The sequence below is a fragment of the Dendrobium catenatum genome, unplaced genomic scaffold, assembly GCF_001605985.2.
Source record: "Dendrobium catenatum unplaced genomic scaffold, ASM160598v2 fragScaff_scaffold_963, whole genome shotgun sequence".
NCBI lineage: Eukaryota > Viridiplantae > Streptophyta > Magnoliopsida > Asparagales > Orchidaceae > Dendrobium > Dendrobium catenatum.
In genome coordinates, this window is record NW_021319425.1 from 862,777 (window position 1) to 883,241 (window position 20,465).

The window sequence follows — 20,465 nt, forward strand, 5'->3', positions numbered from 1 at the left end:
TCAGTGTTAGTTGATGAGCAACTAATGATGTAAGAAGGATGTCGATATGACTGTCCTTCTTGCAAGAGGGATGATAGGTAGCCATGAAAGATAGAGAAATGTTAAGATAAGCAAAATCTCAAAAGTAATGATTGAGATTTAGACATTGACCAAAGCTTTGGAACTCTTGAAGTATGAGAATTATTTACACCCAAAAGTTATTACTCTTGTCCGAGTGTATTGAAATAAGTTTCATTTATAGATTTCTTTAAGGAGAGTTTTAGTTATTTTTTTTTAGGAAAACAAACTCCATTGGACAATCTAAATTGATCTAAGAATTATGCGATCATTTGATTTACTTAAAATATAAGTTATTTAATAATGTTAGAATTAATTGTGAGATATTATGCTTATCGATTTTGTTTTGATGAAATGCACATTTCGACTATAAGAATGACAAATTTGGTGAACATCTGGCCTCTCGAATGACATCGAGGAATTTGTAATTACACATTCAAAAGCTTGATTTAGACCCTCTTAGACTAAGAAGAAGGTTTAGACAAAGGGTTATGTATGACTATTATTTTGTCTATTGGGGAATATGTCGATCATTATATTTATAGTCTTAACCGTGATAAATCATAAAGCTATAAAATTGTTTTTATCATCCCACAAATTAGGCTAGGAAAATAAGGCTTAGCTTGAGTTGATGTAACTAAAGTTAGTTAGGTTAAATTTGGGTTTAAGAGGGAACTAATTTGACCTTAAGACCAATCTATATTAGGTTGGGACAATTTGATTCAATTGGAAAAATCAGTCAAAAAAGTGTTCTAATCACAACTTAGTGTGGAACTCAGTTCTATTTATTGATGCCAATGTCCACTGACATCCATCATTCAAGTGTCAACATAGCGGCGACCTACCAGCATTCTCCACTGCCTTTTTAGGAGACAACTCCTATAATATGAACATTAAATCATGGCTCCTCCGACAACAAAGAAAGACAAGTCATCATGATTTTTAATTTACATAAGAAAAATTATTCCAACAAAGACCTAATAGGTTTTCCATTTTTTAGGGTTTCCATATAAAATATCCCACATCTCTTATGTGCTGCGAATTATTTATTCTTATGTGTAGAATTTTCTTGCAATGTTACAATATAAATTCTCTCATGTGCCATGAATATTCTAATACATAATTGTTGCGTCCTGGAGTATTAGCGATTGTAGAGAAATATATAGTTTAATGCCTTAGCGTTGTACGAAGATCTAGCACAAAAGCATATAAGAGAGAGGGTGTAGCATTCACCGGAGTTTTTACATGGAAACTCCTAAAAGGGGGTAAAATCATGGGGCTTGGCCCAGTTTGAATGAATCCACTAGTATTTGCAGTAGATTACAAATGAGGCCCTTCCTAGGGAGAAGGCCTTGGCTTGATGTCACAAATGTACATCATATAGAGCGCATTACATGGTGGGAGTTACAATAATACACATAAACATGCTTGTTTGGTCGGCATGACCATAGTTGATAGGATAAAGGTCGGAAAGACCATAGTAAGTAGGAGATCGGGGTCAGAAAGACCATTATCCGGCGATGTGGGTCGAAAGGACCGTAACATGCAGAAGATCGAGGTCATAAAGATAGTTGTTTAGCAATGTAGGTTAGAAGGACCATAGTAGGTGACGGAGGTCATAAGGAACATAGTCGGCAGTATATAGGGATCCAAAAGACCATTGTAGTAAGGCGGTACTATGGTAGAACTGTGGGCATCAGGTAATGTCCTGACAAAAGTTCCGACCTCATGTGGTAGTCTGACAGAAGTCCGGGCCTCAGGTAGTGGTCTAGCAGAAGTTCGGGCCTTAGGTGGTGATCCGGCCGAAGACTGGGTCTCAGGTGGTGGTCCGGCGGAAGTTCGGGACTCAAGTGGTGGTCCAGTGGAAGTCTGAGCCTTAAGTGGTGGTCCGACGGAAATGAGGGCCTCAAGCGGTGGTCCAGCGGAGCAACGACATCAGGCGGTTGTCCGACAGAACTCCAGTGGTGGTCAAGGAGGAGCGAGGAGGCAATAGCGATCTCTGATCTCTCTCTTGCTCTATTGTTTGGAGCACCCCGATTCAAGAGGAATGAGGGGTCTATTTATAGATTTCCTAAAAATAATAATGATACTATATAAAGCAATCATAATTGTTTGTTTCTAAAAAGTTCAATTTAGTCCATCAACTTTATTGTTTATTTTGATGGGAATCGGTGAATGGAAGCTTTTTATTAGAAAATTTTAAACTTTTTGGGATCAATCTCATTAATTTGAGCAAGTATCAAGCAACTAGTTTAATTAGAAAAAAAAGTCTAAAACATCCCATTAAAAGCTTCTATCTATCAATTTTCCTTTAAAAATAATAAAATTGTAGGTATAACTAAAATGTTTCATTTTTGATAAGTTAATAGACTAAAATGAGTTGGTAAAAAAATATGAGATTTAAAAAAATAGGTATTATAGGACCATTTTAATCATTTGCTTTCTCAAATATTATCTAATAAGTTATACTTAAATACTAATAAAACTCTTTTCGTAATGTTTAATTTAATTTTAAAAATTATATTTTTTTCAAGCATAATAATAGATGAAGACGATTTTTTTAATATTTCATGTTTGAATTTTTATCTATTTAAGCCTTATCAACATGAAATACTTGAATAATTTGTATTATCATGAGTTTAAAAATTATAATATTTATTTTAAAATTAATTTTATAAATGTAAAATTCACATGATACTATCTCAAAAATAAATTTAATATTTTTGTATGTGCAAAATTTTTTTATGTGTAACATAATACAAATTATTTTAGGATATATTGTCATTTTTTTATTTATATAATACGGTGCTAGAAGGCCTTGATAAAATATTCTAATTAAAAATATAATCATAACAAATAAGTCGTTGAATACCGAGCAATACGCGAACATAGTAATCCCGGATTCGGTCTGAGTCGGGTCGTCGGGCCGCGCGGTAAAGAGTAAGTGCACGTGGCGACATATTATAGGCTACCTGATGTAGCTCTACGTCAGGTAACCTGACAGAATAATTTTTCCAAAAGTACATATAAAGTGCTTGTCAAAGCGCAGTCATAAATCACAATCAAAATACAATCACAGTACAATTAAAATACAGTCAAAACATAATTAAAATACAGTTAAAATGTAGTCAAAAAATACAATCAAAATAAAGTTTACATTACAAATTTTAATTTAATATCCAAACCTATTTTTTAGGTCCGGTGTCCGGCCGAATAATTTCCCACAAAATACCCTAGATGTTTGGCGTGTTATAAAGGTCCACCCATGTAGAATTCAGCCGTCGGTTCTTCGGTTCTTCAGCGAAGCGAATTAGGGTTTCTTGCGAATCGCCCTTGTAAAGATGTCCATCGGCATCGGTGAGCAGGCTTGCAGCCTCGCCGCTCTCTTACTTTACGATGATGGGATTCCGATTACGGTACGACAAGCATATTGATAAATTTTGGAATTACATTCTTGAACATTAATTTGAAGGGTTTCTGTTTCATTTTGAGTGAGCAGGCGGAGAAGATATCTACGCTGGTGAAGGCTGCGAAAATCTCAGTTGAATCTTACTGGGCAACCCTTTTCGCGAAGCTTCTTGAAAAGAAGAGCGTTGAGGATATCATCCTTAGCGTCGGATCAGGTTTATTTTTTTTTTTTCCATTATGAATCCCTTTGTTCCTTTTATATTCTCTGACTATTCTCTATATGTTCTATGTTCCTTTAATTTGCTTTGCGAAAGAACGCATAATAAACTTTTAGTTTTCTATTTGAGTGGTTTCAGGCGGAGGTGGCGCTGCTGTGGCTGTAGCGACTCCTGCAGCTGGTGGCGGCGGTGGTGCTGCACCAGAGGCAGCCCCTGCTGCTGAGGAGAAAAAGGTTTTTGTCGTGTTATTTTCTTGTAGATATTGCATGCTAAAATAACCCTTATTGTTGCTAACTTATGCTAAAATAATTTTCCCTTATTGTTGCTAACTTGTTTATGGCGTTTTTCTGTTAATTTGCAGGAAGAGCCAAAGGAGGAGAGTGACGATGATATGGGTTTCAGTCTTTTTGACTAGAAATCCACTTTTCTTGTTTGCCTTGTTGGGTAAAAACACTTGGTTGGTGTAATTCTCTATGCTTTTATTTATTTAGGATTTGGTTGTGTATGGTATTTTGTGTCTCAGATGCACAGCTTGATTTTCCATGCAAAAAACTGTTTTTTTTTGCATGGTTAAATCTCAAGTGAAGTTTATTTTCCAAGTGAATTGATGTAATTTTGTTTTCACATTATGAGGTCATGATTTATGATGGTTGTTTTTTTTGTAGGGAAATAATCCTTTTTTTTTTTGCTTTTTATTTGAACCCTGATCCTGAAATTCTACTTTCCACAATGCATTGAACTTTTATCTAAATTGTTATCATAGTGTCGGTTAATGGCCCTAGAAAGCGATGCTACCATTGATACAAAACCTAGTAGGTTACTAGGGAATTCACTACAGATGTAGTGACACTTCATTCCTATCATAAATATTGAACATTATCACTACTCATAAAATAGTCATTGGTATAATTATCTTTCATTTCATGCCATTTTATCATCATAGATGTAGTAGCACAATGGGTCTTGTTCTTCTTTGCTAGGATCATCATCTGATGCAATCAAAAATTTGGGGGAGAGACCCAAATTTTTTATCACAAAAAGCAAGCGTCTTTCTAGGATGATAGAAAGACATAAAATACTTAAAAGAACACAAATACTATAAAACACAACTTTATATAATAAAACGACTTACAAACTTTTGACTCAAATGACACTTACAATTTGGACGTTTACAAACTTTGACACCAACAAAATGACACCCTAAACTTGCTTACTTTGTCGGTTCCAACAGCCCGCATTAATTCTGAAGGAAACTCACGGCAATTCCAAAGGAGCCATAAAGCAAACAGCTCATAAATGTGCCGCCCATTAGCAGCCAATAGAAGCCATTCAACATGGAAAATAGCATGGGAAGGGGAATGGACAGCGTACGAACCAAACAACCAGAAAGTTTCAGCATAACTGATCCGAATACAACATTGAAATTCAGCAGAATTCTAAAAGCCATTAGTAACTATATCCGAACTCAAAAGCCAAGGCATTTTAGAGAAAAATGGGCCAAGCCCAACAAGGTGATGACAGCCCATAAATAAATGCCCACATAGCCAAAGGAAACAAGCAAACAAGGCAATGAATTGAAGCATCATGTGGCTGCATAAGGGGGTATAGCTTGCTTACATCAATTTTTTTACTAGACATTAATGAGCTAGAGGAGTCAAAAATCAAATATTGAATTATTTGTATGTGATATGTGTGAATCAAGATGTATTATATCGTTAATTGAGTTAATTTTCAATAAAATAAAGTAAAAAAGTAAATAAAAATACATATATAAAGGGTCCACCGATGTATAAGAGCCGTCCGTGCTTCTACGAATTAGGGTATAATTCTCTTTTTGACATACATATATGCATGCTTGCAAAAATAATAATTCTTTCAACATTCATCACAAAATTTAGCAATTTTTTATCTCTTATCTATTTTGAACTCTATTCTTTCAAGATTTATAATGAATGATGAAAGAAGTGAGGGTAAATAGCTTTATCCTTCTAAATGAGTAAATTTTAATCTATATTTAGAATATAAGGATATAATAATGTCTTTTATCCAAATTGAGCCAATAAATCATCCAATCACTTCCTCCCTATTTATAAAATTAATTCTCATTTGTCTTTTTTAAGATAAAAATACTATCAAGCTCTTAAAATATGAAAAAACTTTTAACTTTTATTCTAAATAATTTTTTTATTCTCAATAACTTAAGTTGAATCAAATACTAATACGTCGGTTTTCTAGTAAGTAAATAGTTAAAACAATTGATAAAATATTTAGAAGATAAGGACTCTAAGCTGTCTCTGAGATATGATCTAATCTACTGGTCAAGTAATTGAACCAACCGCGATAATTAGCTACGATTCCCTCCTGAGTCGATGCAAAGAATTGCTCATAGAAGTCTCCTCCCCTATCGGCTCGGAAACATTCTAGTAAGCATTCTTTAAACTCCCTCCTTTCACGTCATTGGTACCATGCAAGTGCATTCCCTTCCAAACACAATCCTGCCGCAATCAGCTCTCCTCCTCCGTCAGCCTGTTAACGGCAAAGTATCGTTCCACCTTGTAGATCCAACCATGGATGTCTTCACCCTCAAAGACGAGCATCTTTAGCTTCCTCGCCCTTGGGTCTCCCCCGTTTCCCCTGAATCCGCCATAACCTCCCATTCCTCAAAAAATAGGTGCTCCCCAATTGTCTTGATCTTCCCTCCAACGATCATACCCAAACCCTTCATCGTATTCCCCTCTTCTCCCTTCAAAATATGCACCTTGACGATGAAATTCTTCCCTTCTCCCGACAAAATCAGCACCCCTTCGATCATATCCCATACTCATCTCTTCCCTAGAAAGAGGTTCTAGGGGAGGCATCCCATCATCTTCCTCAAGCATCTTCTTCATCATGTCCTCCAAAGCGGCAAACATTCCATCCATCTTTTTATGAATGGATGTAAATTGACTCTGAAAATTTGAAGTTTTCTCTTCAAAATATGTCTTCAGTTGACCTATTTCCCCCTCCAAGACTTCATCAACTTTCCTTCCGGCCATTTACTTTCCCAAGATCTACGAGAAGAACTTCTTGCGGATAAAAAAAATCCTTGCTGAAATTTCAAAAATTCTGCCGCCGTTGGTCCCAAAATCACGCTATGATACCAATTTGATAGGAAATACTTGAGTTCGCAAGTAACCCTAGGGTAATACTTGAGTTCACAAGCAAGCCTAATCAAAATTGATGGGCAAAACAACAAGAAAGTAGTGGACAACAGCCAACACATGAAAACAGAGAAATTTTTGAAGAAAAAAAAATGGAAATAGCTTGTATTCCACTAGTAGATGAATGAGAACAACAAACGATACAATGTTCTTCAATTTTAGAGAAAGAACAACTCTCCAAAACTCTCTAGCAGAGCCTAGAGCCCAAAACGAAGAGGAGATCTCAAAATTATAGCAAATCTCAAGATGCCCCCAAACCCTAGCCCCCATAGACTAATTAAAGCCAAAGGAAATTTACAAAATCCCTAAATAGTCCATAATTACAAGAGAAGGGGGCCTCTATACATAGGCCTCAAAAGAAACTAAAAGACAAGTTTGTCCCTTGGGCTTATATAAGACAAGACTTTTAAATAAAAAGGGTAAAAAAGGAAAATTGCAAAATTAAATCAAAATACAATTAATAGACTAAAATAAAGTGGAGTGATCTCGGCCGTCGATCTTCGACTTTTCCTTTGAATATCGTTCATCGTTGGATGTCTGCATCAGAAAGGTTTGGGTGCGAGCAGAGGAGAGATGATTGGCACAATTGAGGGGAACCACCGCCTTAGGGATTAGGAAATTTTGGAGGAAATAGAGTTCATTTAGGAGATATGTGAGTGAGGAAACTGAAGATGCATATTTTTTAGGGCGAGGATGAACATAGGTGTATTTACAGGGTGGAAATGTACTTTATCATTAACAGGTTGATAGAGGAGGAAAGACTGATGACAGCTGGCATTTGTTTGGAAGGGAAAGCTTTGGCTTGGTACCAGCGGTGGGACATGCGACGACCCATATGGAGTTGGAGGGAGTTCAAGGATTGTTTTGAACTGGCAAGGGAGGAGACTTCTACGAGCAGTTTTTTGCCTTGACATAAGATGGTTCAGTGATGGAGTACCGGGAGAGATTCGAGTACCTTGCTAGCCGATTGGACCACCTTCCTGAGACAGTGCTAAAGAGAGGGGTGGAAGGTAGTAGCTCAGGAGGCTTGTACAAGATGACCACCACCTTATTGGCATCCAAGGAGCCAACACCAGATATTCTTAGAGGGGCTTCAAATGAAAAGATTACATGAGAAAAACCTAGGGACAACATCAAGAAGCTCATAGAAACGGAATTACATGAGAAGAGGGCGAAGGTGCTCTATTTTAGATGTGATAAGAAGTATACTCCGGGTCACATGTATAAGTATCGAACTCTTCATGTTCTTATTGTTTTGTGATGACAAGGGAATGGAGGTAGGTGTTGTCTTTTTATCTTGCGGACACGGTGGATCTTTGGAAGAGGAGTGTTGTTTGAATAGTCCAGCCGATTCTACGGGACCGGCCCGTGCGAAACATGCAGAGAATGACCGCCTCCGGTACGCATTGATCGCACGCCTAGGCCAAACCACACTATTTTGGAAGGATTTTTGAGGGAGGAGGGAAATTTGAATGTAGGGATCGTTTAGAGATTTTCTTTTGGATTGTATGCATTAAATAATTTATTTTTCTAGGGTTAGGGCATCTTGAATTTGGCTGAAATTTGATATCTCTTAGTTTCTTTGGGCTCTAGCGGCGTCTAGAGATTTGGGGGAGAAAGATACTCCTCTCAAATAGATGATCAATTGTATATTGGTATTTGTCGTCCATATCTTTGATTATTGCAATAAAAACTACTTTTTTTTCGTTGAGTTCGAAAGAGTTTTCCTCGCTGTTTTTTCGAAATTGATAGGAATTATTTTAAAACTTCAAGTGTTTCTTATCATAAAATTACTAGATATATGAATTATGTTACATTTTTTTTTTTAATTTATTATGAGTTTTAGGATGCATATTCAGGGTGAATGATTGACACTATTAAGGAAATTGATGGTCTCTTTCTCCTTAATTTCCTTAAATAATAATTGAAAAATTCTCATTGCATATTTTTTAATCCCTCTAATCCAAATAATGCAATTACAATCATATTATGACACTTTTATGTTGGACATCTGAGTGTCATGTATTTTAAACAAATATTTCCTTCTCTTTTCACTTATAAAAAATGCAAAGTGATCTTCAATATAAAATTTATCAACTTTCTAAAAAGCACTCGGAACTGTTACCATAGTCATTAGTATAAAGCTTCATAAAAACTTCGTCGTTATACATAGTAAAATTTGGAGTCAATCTTGGGTTGACAATATCTCTAGGGCTATAAGTGGTTTGTATCCTTTGTTATTGACCATACTGGAATTACTTTGATACTATTAATAGAAAACAAAGATCAAATTGATTTTATGTCCAAAATTTTCATTATATTACCCAAACTTAATTCGAAATCTAAATCCAAGTCTTTTGAATTGACTATGGCAGATAATATTTAATGTTGTCCTTGAAACCTATCTTTTTGAAAAAAGTTATTGTTCATCAAAGTTCCTGCATTATACACTCAACAAAATAGGTTAGTATGAAGGAACAATATGCACCTCTTACAAGTTGCTCGATTAATAATGTTCACAAGCAATGTCCCAAACCATTCATGTAGTCAAGCTATTCTTATCATTGGTTATCTAACTAATCACATGTTTTTAAGAAATTTTTTAATTAAAATGACTTGCCAGATTCTTTCTAAGCTTGTCGCAGGAATGAAATGCATTTCATTTATACTCAAGGTCTTTGATTGTGCTTTTTGTTCACATCCCATCATATCAAAGAAGAAAACTTGGTAAGGCTATTTTTGAGAGCTACTACTGCCGATCAAAGGAAAAAATATGTTAACCTTCTTTTACCCAAAAATTTTAGTGTTATGAATGTAACATTCCTTGAAAATCAACATTTTTATTCATATTAAGGGGAGTATTCTGACTAATTCCAAGAATTGTAATTTTGTGGATTGATTTTATCACCAATTGAGGTAAACCAATTGTCTTAATTTTAGCCATTGATAAGCAACCCATCTATAGTAGATAAGACACCTTAATGTTGAGAATTTATTATTTTGCTTACCCTCAAGAAAGAGGAGAAAGAGGAGAGTATTGGTTTTCTTTCATCTGTGCGGAATGACGATTGGATATGATCGAGTATGAAGCAAAGGAGAGGCCTAAGTTATCTTCCTTGATTCTTTGTGAGCTTTGAGATTGTCAACCTTAGGGCCTAAGCTGCATAAGTTAATCCATTAATATAGGGTCATTCCTTATATTATAATTGTGACTTCATAGTTATCCTTCTTTGTAATGATCATTTTATATACTTGATTATAGCACCTTAATATACCATAACATAAATATATGACTGAATGATAAAATAAATAGTGCTAACATTGGTGTGCTCAAACATACATATTATGATGAGTTTAAATTGGGTTGATGAGCTCGAGTTAATACAACTTTATTAGATGATAGTTATCAACACTATGAGGGTGACATTTTTCTAATAGTTAGGTCATTGGATCATTGAACTCGACTTCAACGTATCAAATGAGAAGCACCACATCGTAATATAGTGTATGACAGCAGAAACATGAATGGAACAATGGATGTGTATTGGATCATACATGCATGTTATTATCAACTTTATAATAATTTTGTTCATCATATATGAGTAGTGTTACTATAACAATGCGAGCCTTGGATGCTTATGATCATACTGAGCTATTTATTGAGTTCTATTCTAATCTGTTAAGAGTTTTCACTAGGTTTATCTCACAGTAATTGAATTTTTAACTCCAAGTGACTTGTCGGCAAAATCCTGAGAAGGAAGACCATTTGGAGGTCTAGTGGAGTGGATCTTAATTGAATTTAATTTGTACTGAATTGTTTGATTTGTTTAGTCTATTAGTCATAATGGACTCCCTTTATGTTAATGCTATTTTGAAATTTGTAATGCTTTTGCCAAGTGAACTATTGTAGTCTATAGGTCTTAAACCGTCCTTTTTATTTGTGCTTTAAATTTAACTTCTACTATTCTATACTCAAGTATTCATCTTTTTATTCCTTACATTTTAGGAGTTGCAATTATTTTTTTTTTCTTTTTCCCCCCTTTTTTGAGTTGAGCAGTTTTCAGTTGATTAAGATGAACCAGTTTGGGTTGGATTAAATTCGGATTTAGACAGATTGAATCCTTTTGACTAGGGCTTCGTTTTGGACGGCTTTCTTACTGCTTCTTAAAGCAGCTTTTTAGTACAAAAATTTTAATTTTTATACTAGACAGCTGCTTTAGGAAGCAGAAAAAAAACTGTCCCAAACGAAGCCTAGGTTTGTGACTTAAACTGGGTTGGTTTACCCCTTTCAAGTTGATGAACCCGATTCTTCACCGCTCGAGTAACTTGTTTTGCTTTCTTTAAGTTATAACAAGCTTAAAGTTGAGTGATAATGTTGTAGCCTTTAGTGACAATGTCTCCCTTTGTCATGGGGGAGATGGTGGTCTGTCTTAAGATAATTGTCATTGTTGACGGAGAGGAAAGCGAGTAACAATTGAAGTTTAGATAATGCCAATGGAGCTGTACCAGGTTGAGGGAAATCAAACTGACATTGCATAAAGATCATTGGCGATGAGAGGGGTAGAACTCATCAAGAGTGATTTAGGTTGTTGACAACTTGTCCTTCTGTCACGCCTTACGGACAAAGAGGAATCAAAGATTTTCATTCACAAAGAGTAATAAGTACAGTCTTTGGCATTTCTACCCTACCTTGTTGTCAATGATGTTAGGGGATGGCAAATCTAGATGCTTATTTCTTCCTGTGCATAAGGGAAGTTTTGTCATGTTTTTGTACAGAAGAAGGAATGATTGTCTCTCAATTGAGATCCGGATTCTATCAGAATCCATCACACATGCAACGTTAACCTGACCTATCTTATTATGGATAGCCATTATCGATTAAGAGGATCATATCCATCCAATAATCTCTTGCCTTAGGTAAGCCTTCCATCAATGTATTCGGATCTCGAGGCATTGGCAATATAGTGTTTCTTGATCTCCCATTAAGAACATTTCAGAAATGTTCAGTCGTCTGCTGGCCTTTTGATTCATTGGACTCTGATTTTCCAGTAAGAAGGGAGAGCCAGTTGTCATTATTGACGAGTGTTTCTTTTCCTTTTTAACTAATGAAGCATACAGAGTGAGGTTTTACCAATTGTTCAGTGGTTAGTTGCTAGAGTTAAATTGTTCAGTCTGTAATTCCTTGTTGTATTTCATGATTTATTGATCTATTTATTTCCACTAGTAAGCAAGGGTCTTTGTAGCTCTAGCTTTTTAAGAGTTTGTGTTATTTTTATTAATTGTGCTGGGGAGAAGGGACTAATGAATTGGTCTCATTCGATTGTTGCTTGTAAGGTCGACCCGGCAATCTGCTTTCAGATTTGGATGGTCGTTCCTAGCAATCAAGGGCATGGTGCTTCTATTATAGTTCTCATCTCTTGGATGGTTGGCTTGGCTACCAATGGTGATTTTGATGGTAGCTTTTAGCTATTCATGGAATTTGGCTGGCTTATGGATATTATCTGATGCTTGTGATGGATATTGGCCTTTTTGAGTGCCTTATATTTTGGGTTCTTAGTTTTTCTATTCTCGGTCATTGATGTTTTTTTTTAAAAGCTTTTTGTTTAAGATCTTTTTAAAGGAATTGTATTTTTTTCTTATTTTTCTGATGTAATATTTTCATTAGCTAATGAAAATTAAATTGGGCATGATTGCCTCTAATTTTTTTCCAAGCCTTTGCGAGGCAAATACCTACTGTGCAGATGAAAAGGCAAGCATTATTGCTTACTCATGAGACATGAAAAGGTTGAAAATGTCTTATATGTTGGGTTATGTAAGGTTTGTTGATTTCTCTTTGATCGAATGGGTCTGAAGTACTATAAACTTATATAAGTTTGTCATTGTGATATATTCAGCCGTTTAATCTCAAAAAACATAATAATAAAAAAATTTTAATTTTTTGATATTTAGTACACAACAACAACGTGCCTTTATCCCACTATTTGGGATCGGCTACACGAATCCTTTTTTTTCTCCATTGTGTTAGGCTTATTAGAAATTAAATAAAACATATACCAAGGTGCAACATCTTGCAAATGTCTTGTGAGAACATCCAATATCATAATTTAAATCCTAGACTATAAATCTTCTTAGAAGACAAGCTAAGGTCTAAAGGGCTAGTTTAGCCTTCTACAAGTATGGTGGAGAATGTTGTAAGATAGTAATTGTCGTGGGTATTTGTGTTAGTCGATGAGTAACTAACGACATCAGTATCAGACAACATGTATATGGTTTTTTTTAATATCCTTACAACCAAAATTTGTGAGGGCGCTGCCTCTCAACCCTTATTTATTCATCGTTGCATGCTTTGTAGATATGTCGGGGGTCCAAGGGGGCAGTGCCCCTAGCGGGGTTATACCTGAATTCTCTTCACTATTTCTTTTTGTATTTGGTTCATCGTTCCCTAACAATAACATCTCTATACATTGTGTTCAATTATTATGTTGGGGCAATTGCCTAAAGACCGCAATATTTTAAAACTACTGGGGGGTGGGGGGAATTTCCTAAAAACTCTTATAATAAAGACTAAAAAAATACATTGAGGGAGACAAATTACTTAACGAATCATACAATAAAGATTTTTTTTTGTTCCAGGGGAACAATTGCCCCACATAGCCTTAAGGTGGATCCGCCCATGTTTATTATGATTCCTTATGACTACATAAACTTTGTAGAGCTAAAATAATATAGGAATCAATATTCAAACCCTGATATTAGGCTAAACACATCTATTTTTGCACTGATAAACCTATGCTTGATTATCATATTTAGCTTATGGCATTCCACAATGTGCAAATTATTTTGTTTAGACATAGTTGTAGCATGCTTCTTTATTTCTAGAAAAAGGGATTTGAGCAACCATTCAATTCATCTTTTTTTTTTTCTTTGTTTTAAAACTTCAGGTTGCTTTTAATCCCATGAATTTTTTGTAAGAACAAATACTGTGCCCTACTCATCATGAGAGAGCATATACATACAAGGAATATAGTAAAATAATAATCTAATAAGATGATAATAAAAAAATAAAATTCATTCTACAGCTATGCATGGTATCCTATAAAATAAATTATTAAGATAACAAAAACATAAAACCATATATCACAAGATAAAACAAAGTTATTACACCATTACATAACAACAAATAAATCATGTAAATCACTTTGAAGAAACTATTTGAGGTTTCAAGCATCTATGTATTTGTAAAAATATAAATGTATTAAACCTAACAAACTAAGGTCTTGTATGAGATAGTTTTTGTCACGTCATAGGATCTGAAGTAAAATAATTTATTTTCTTTTTCTCTTTATTATCCTTGTCAGGTCATCAATAACAATCAATAGTCATTTATAACTAGATAAATTTGACATCTAGAGCTGATTAATTGCATTAAAGAAATATACAACTGTGAAAAATATAATCCACATAACTATAGTAGTCGATATTTATATTTTGTCTCTAGGTCCAAAATTGTAACAATTTGAATTTTTTAAAAAATTGGGAAAAAAAATTGAATTTCTTTTTGAATTGCAGCGCGTTAGAGTGAAAGGGATAAAATCGATTTTTAGTGGTCAGATCGCTTTGCCGCTTTTGTAAAAATTGCTCAGATCACTGTAGCTGATTCCAATCCAATCTTTGTTTTCAAAATTTTTATTTTAACTATTTGATTCTCTCATAATTGATTTTATTTTTTTTCTTAGATTTATTGAACTTTTACGCACAACTTTTTGTGTTTTATCATATTGATTATGTTGGACATTCTAACTATAATATTTATTAAATTTCATCGGGTAAAATGAAAGTTATTATATTTTATATTATTTCTACTAATTGAATAACTAATATTTTAATTGTAATTATATTATTAATATAGGCATTAAAAATAAATGTGGGTATATGTTTAAGTAGTGGTTCATTACTATTATTGTTATATTACAAATATAATTATATGTGTGAGGATAAGTAAAAGTTGATTTACTGACGTTGGTTGGAGATTAACTGATATGTACAGGAAAGTGGGCCATCAAATTTTTCTTTAAATACTATAGTTTAGTGTTATCCTCTACTTATTCATGTGATATTGACTAGGAGTTATAAGAAGATAATTAGTGTGTCGATGGGCAAAGACTGACTACTCTATCTACTGAGTCAATGAGATATTGATACGGATTACTGCTTATTGAAAAAAACTACTTAAACCAATACTTTTTTTTATTTAGTGTGACTACTTAAATGCATATTATTGACTCATTATTATTGTTACTATATGATTTTACTACTTTAATGTTATTATTTATTAATTTACTATTATTGCATTGATTTAAAGTTATATCACCAATTTTACTAACATTATATTGATATTGCTACTGATATAGACATCGATATTATTCAATACAACTATTGATTCACTATACTGATTAATGATATTGATTCATTATATTGATATTGAACATGTGATATACTGAGCACATGATTAAGATATCAATATAGAATAATTGAACATTATATGTACATCATTATAAGATTTTACTATATTGATATGATTTCGATCATTTTTATCGATATTTTGATCTTATCTTTTTATATAATTTTTTATTGATTGATAATACAAATATGATAACTATTTTATCGATTTGATCTCATACTGGTTTATTAGTTTTCCCACTGTACTGTTATACTAACTTTCATACTATAATATTTTATTGTTTACATTTCATATTGATACTATAAGTGCATCTTACCATTTTATATCAATTAATGATCATATGATTACTAATATTATGAATTGATTGATGACATGCATACTATTTATTTATAGTTCTTTGAGTTAATTGTAGGATTTGTTGGCTTGTTGGACTTTTTAGTTCATTATATGTAATTTTAGATATTTTAGATCAGGGCAGAGGATTAACACTGTTAGATTGATTAGATCAAAATTATTCTTATTTACTATTAGTTTATTTCTTTATATCTTTTACTTAAGAAAGTAAATGTATTTTGATGTTTTGATTATTAGTTTTATTTCAGCTGATATTTTATTGATAAAAAAAGAATATAGCTTTAATGTTGATTTTAAAAGATAAAAAAAATAATAATTTTTTTCAAATTAGATTCTGGGGCGTCACAAAAATAATATATGTAATAGCGTGACATAATGAGTATAAAAGCCTAGCAAATAATTGAAATTAATATAAGACAAAAAAAAAGTATATTGTAAATCGTATGAGAAAATATACAAATCAATAGATGCTATATGTACCTATCACTACTATCAATTATCATTCAATCATTCTCGTTAGCTTATATGTTATACAATTATACAGTAGTGTCAGTATTCATAGTAAGTAATAATAAACAATAATAATAATCAGTATCAATAATCAGTAATCAATATTTAGTACTAGTAATCAATATTCTATCAAGTATTTAAAAAAAGATATCTTACTCATGCACTTATGACTCTCAATCAATGTACTTCTTACAACTCCCCTTGAATCACATGATCAGTCGCCCCGACTCCTTATATCATAATTAGCCTCCAATTTCTTATGACTCTTATAAGTGAATCAGTGAATATTGATGTTATCACATTAGGTTGTCATATCATATATCTAATATTAATCAATATCACATTCCAGTACATATCATCATAGCAATCATATTAGTAAATATTATATTGTAATATTATCATATTAAATCATAATATACCACATTCAGCCCATTTTCAATATATATTTTCCTAAAATTTTACAAAGAAGTTCATATACACATTTTTAATAGATAAAAATACAATAAGATCATATCATATTATTCAGAATGATCAAATCTATAATATATTAAAAATTAGGTGATAAAAGCTTACAAACTTAGGAGATAATGTATTTTTGACTGACTTTGGAGAGATAAATTTATAAAAATTAAAACCATTGAGAATATAAGTAAGAGGGTAGTCACTAATAGTGCTTAGAATAATTTTCATAAAAGGAACATTAGACTAAAAAAGGCCCTTACATACTTTCTCTCTCCTCTTCTCTCCCTTCCTTCTTCTCCTACTTCGATCTCTTCCAGGGCAAGGAAATAAGAGTGGATGAGTGAGAGAGATAGTGACAAGGATACTTAATAAAAACACCATTAGTGGCTAGCAAAACTAATACCTAGCACTATAGTGCTTCATATACAATTCAAAATTATTATAAAACTGAGACTCAAATGCAACAATTCAAATGGGGTTTTGGGGTATTAATTCTTAAAAGCTACCAACACATGAACTCATGATTTTCTTATGTGCATTAAACATGGTCCCCAACATTGGGATTTCCTAAGTCTAAGAACTTCTTCTAGGTTTATATATATATATATATATATACATATACTTTTAAGCATTAGCAAGCTGGAGGTTCCTATTAAGGTCCTTATATATATTATTTGAAAGCTTAGATTGCAATTTGATTCAATTTGGGGATCATGGTAGGGTTTTAGCTATCTATCTTATAGGATTCTCTCTCCCTTCCATAGGTATAAACTAACAAATAGTTAGAAGATTTGAAGAGATAGTGAATTTAGTCCATCATCCCACAAATTAGGCTAGGAAAATAAGGCTTAGCCTGATTAGTTGATAAAATTAAAGTTAATTAGGTTAAATTTTGGCTTAAGAGGGAACTAATTTGACCCTAAGGCCAATTTGTATTAAATTAGGACAATTTGATTCAATTGGTTAAACTAGTCAAAAAAGTGTTCTAATCACAACTTAGTGTAGAACTCACTTCTATTTACTAACACCAATGTCCACTGCCATCCATCATTTAACTGTCAACCTATCAGCATTCTCAACTGCCTATTAAGGAGACAACTCCTATAATCCGAACATTAAATCATGGCTCCTCCGACAACAAAGAAAGGAAAGTCATTATGATTTTTAATTTACATAAGTGAAATTATTCCAACAAAGGCCTAATGGGTTTTCCATTTTTTAGGGTTTTCATATAAAATATCCCATATCTCTTATGTGTTGCAAACTATTTATTCTTATGTGTAGAATTTTCTTGCAATGTTAGAATATAAATTCTCTCATGTGTCATGAATATTCTAATACATAACAATGATAAATATATTAGATTATATAAATCAGTCATAATTGTTTGTTTCTAAATAGTTCAATTTAGTCCATCAACTAACTAAAGTTGAACCAATTTGATCATGATGCCAACTTTATTATTTATTTTGATCGGAATTGGTGAATGGAAGCTTTTCACGAGAAAATTTTAAACTTTTTAGGATCAATCTCATTAATTTGAGCTTGTATTAAGCAACTAGTTTAACCGCAAAAAAGTTTAAAATGCCCCATTAAAAGCTTGTATTTATCAAATTTCCTTTAAAAAATAACAAAATTGTAGGTATAACTAAAATGTTTCATTTTTAATAAGTTAATAGACTAAAATGAGTAGGTTAAAAAAATATGAGATTAAAAAGAATAGGTATTATAGGACCATTTTAATCATTTGCTTTCTCAAATATTGTTTAATGAATTATACTTAAATACTAATAAATCTATTTTCTTAATGTTTAATTTAATTTTTAAAAATAATTTTTTTTTTTCTATCATAATAATAGATTACGACAATTTTTTTAATATTTAATGTTTGGATTTTTATCTATTCAAGACTTATCACCATGAAATACTTGAATAATTTGTATTATGATGAGTTTAAAAATTATAATATTTATTTTAAAATTAATTTTATATATGTAAAATTTACATGATACTATATCAAAATAAATTTAATATTTTTTATGTGTAACATAATACAAATTATTTTAGGATATATTGTCTTTTCTTTATTTATATAAGACTGTGTCATAAAGCCTCAAAAAACTAAAATAACTATCGAGCTTTTACTACAATGATTTAAATTATTTTATTAATAATAAAAAAGTTATGTTAAAATATTCTAAATAAAAAAAACAATCATAACAAATTTTAAAATTATTTAATTAAAATTAAAGTAAATAAAATAAATATTTTATTTAACTAAATTAATTCAGTTAATTTTAAATAATTTAATAATTTATAATATAATTAAGTTAAATAAATAGAATAGTTTTTTTCTTAATCTTAAAAAAACTATTTGCTAAAAAAATTTTCACAAATACCCTAGATTTTGTATTGTGTTATAAAAGGGTCCACCGAGGTAAAATGCAGCCGTCGGTTCTAATTAGAATTAGGGTTTCTACTTTCTTCATCGACAGCCAATCGCCCTTGTAAAGATGTCGATCGCTTGCAGCCTCGCTTCTCTCATACTTTATGACGATGGGATACCGATCACGGTACTACCAGCATATTGATAGATTTTGGAATTACATTCTTGAACATTAATTTGAAGGGTTTCTATTTCATTTTGAGTGAGCAGGCGGAGAAGATCTCTACGCTGGTGAAGGCTGCGAAAATCTCAGTCGAATCTTACTGGGCAACCCTTTTCGCGAAGCTTCTTGAAAAGAGGAGCGTTGAGGATCTCATCCTTAGCGTCGGATCAGGTTTTTTTTTTCTTCATTGTGAAGCCATCTGTTCCTTGGATATTCTCTGACTATTCTCTATATGTTCTATGTTACTTCAATTTGTTTTGCAAAAGAAAGCATCATAAACGTTAAATTTTATATTTGAGTGGTTTCAGGTGGAGGTGGAGCTGCTGTGGCTGTAGCGACTCCAGCAGCTGGTGGCGGCGGTGGTGCTGCAGTAGAAACCCCTGCGGCTGAGGAGAAAAAGGTTGTTGTTGTGTTATTTTCTTGTAGATATTGCATGCTAAAATAACTTTCCCTTTTGGTTGCCACCTTGTTTATGGCGTTTGGTTGTTAATTTGCAGGAAGAGCCAAAGGAGGAGAGCGACGATGATATGGGTTTCAGTCTTTTTGACTAGAAATCTACTTTTCTTGTTTGCCTTGTTGGGTAAAAACACTTAATTGGTGTAATTCTCTCTGCTTTTATTTATTTAGGATTTTATTCTGTCTGGTATTTTGTGTCTCAGATACACTGCTTGATTTTCCCTTAAAGAAACTTCTTTTTTGCGTGGTTAAATCACAAGTGAAGTTGATTTTCCAAGTGAATTGATGTAACTTTGTTTTTTACATTATGAGGTCATGATTTATGTTCATCATCTCTACATTTTTCTGTTGGTCTTTTTGTAGGGAAATAATCCCTTTTTTTTGCTTTTAATTTGTACCTTGATCCTGACATTCTACTTTTCACAATGCTTTGAACTTTTATCTAAATTGTAATCATAGTTCGGTTAATGGCCATAGAAACCGAAGCTACCAATGATACAAAACCTAGTACATTACTAGAGAATTCATTACTTGAAAAGAGGTATGATATGCATGATTTCCATATTCTTTTATCATGAGAATCATATCATAATTTCACATGAAACATTTCATTGTATCTTGTACATGAATCATTTTCTGATCTTATGCCTAATCATAAATTTATTCACGATGTAGTGACACTTCATTTTATTCATCATTCGTATCATAAATATTGAATATTATCACAACT

At 32.6% G+C, this 20,465-nt stretch overlaps 2 protein-coding genes across 2 annotated transcripts; both read left to right on the forward strand.

Moving 5' to 3' along the window:
• Positions 1-3,294: 3,294 nt before the first annotated feature.
• Positions 3,295-4,353, forward strand: LOC110100576 (60S acidic ribosomal protein P1-like). Its single transcript, XM_020828143.2, has 4 exons — positions 3,295-3,473; positions 3,557-3,680; positions 3,822-3,916; positions 4,045-4,353. Exons 1-4 carry the CDS (start codon positions 3,399-3,401, stop codon positions 4,096-4,098), a joined length of 348 nt encoding a protein of 115 aa, XP_020683802.1. The 5' UTR covers positions 3,295-3,398; the 3' UTR covers positions 4,099-4,353.
• Positions 4,354-19,084: 14,731 nt separating this feature from the next.
• LOC110100577 (60S acidic ribosomal protein P1-like) lies at positions 19,085-20,073 on the forward strand. The gene is made up of 4 exons (XM_020828144.2): positions 19,085-19,243; positions 19,327-19,450; positions 19,588-19,679; positions 19,777-20,073. Exons 1-4 carry the CDS (start codon positions 19,184-19,186, stop codon positions 19,828-19,830), a joined length of 330 nt encoding a protein of 109 aa, XP_020683803.1. The 5' UTR covers positions 19,085-19,183; the 3' UTR covers positions 19,831-20,073.
• Positions 20,074-20,465: the final 392 nt, after the last annotated feature.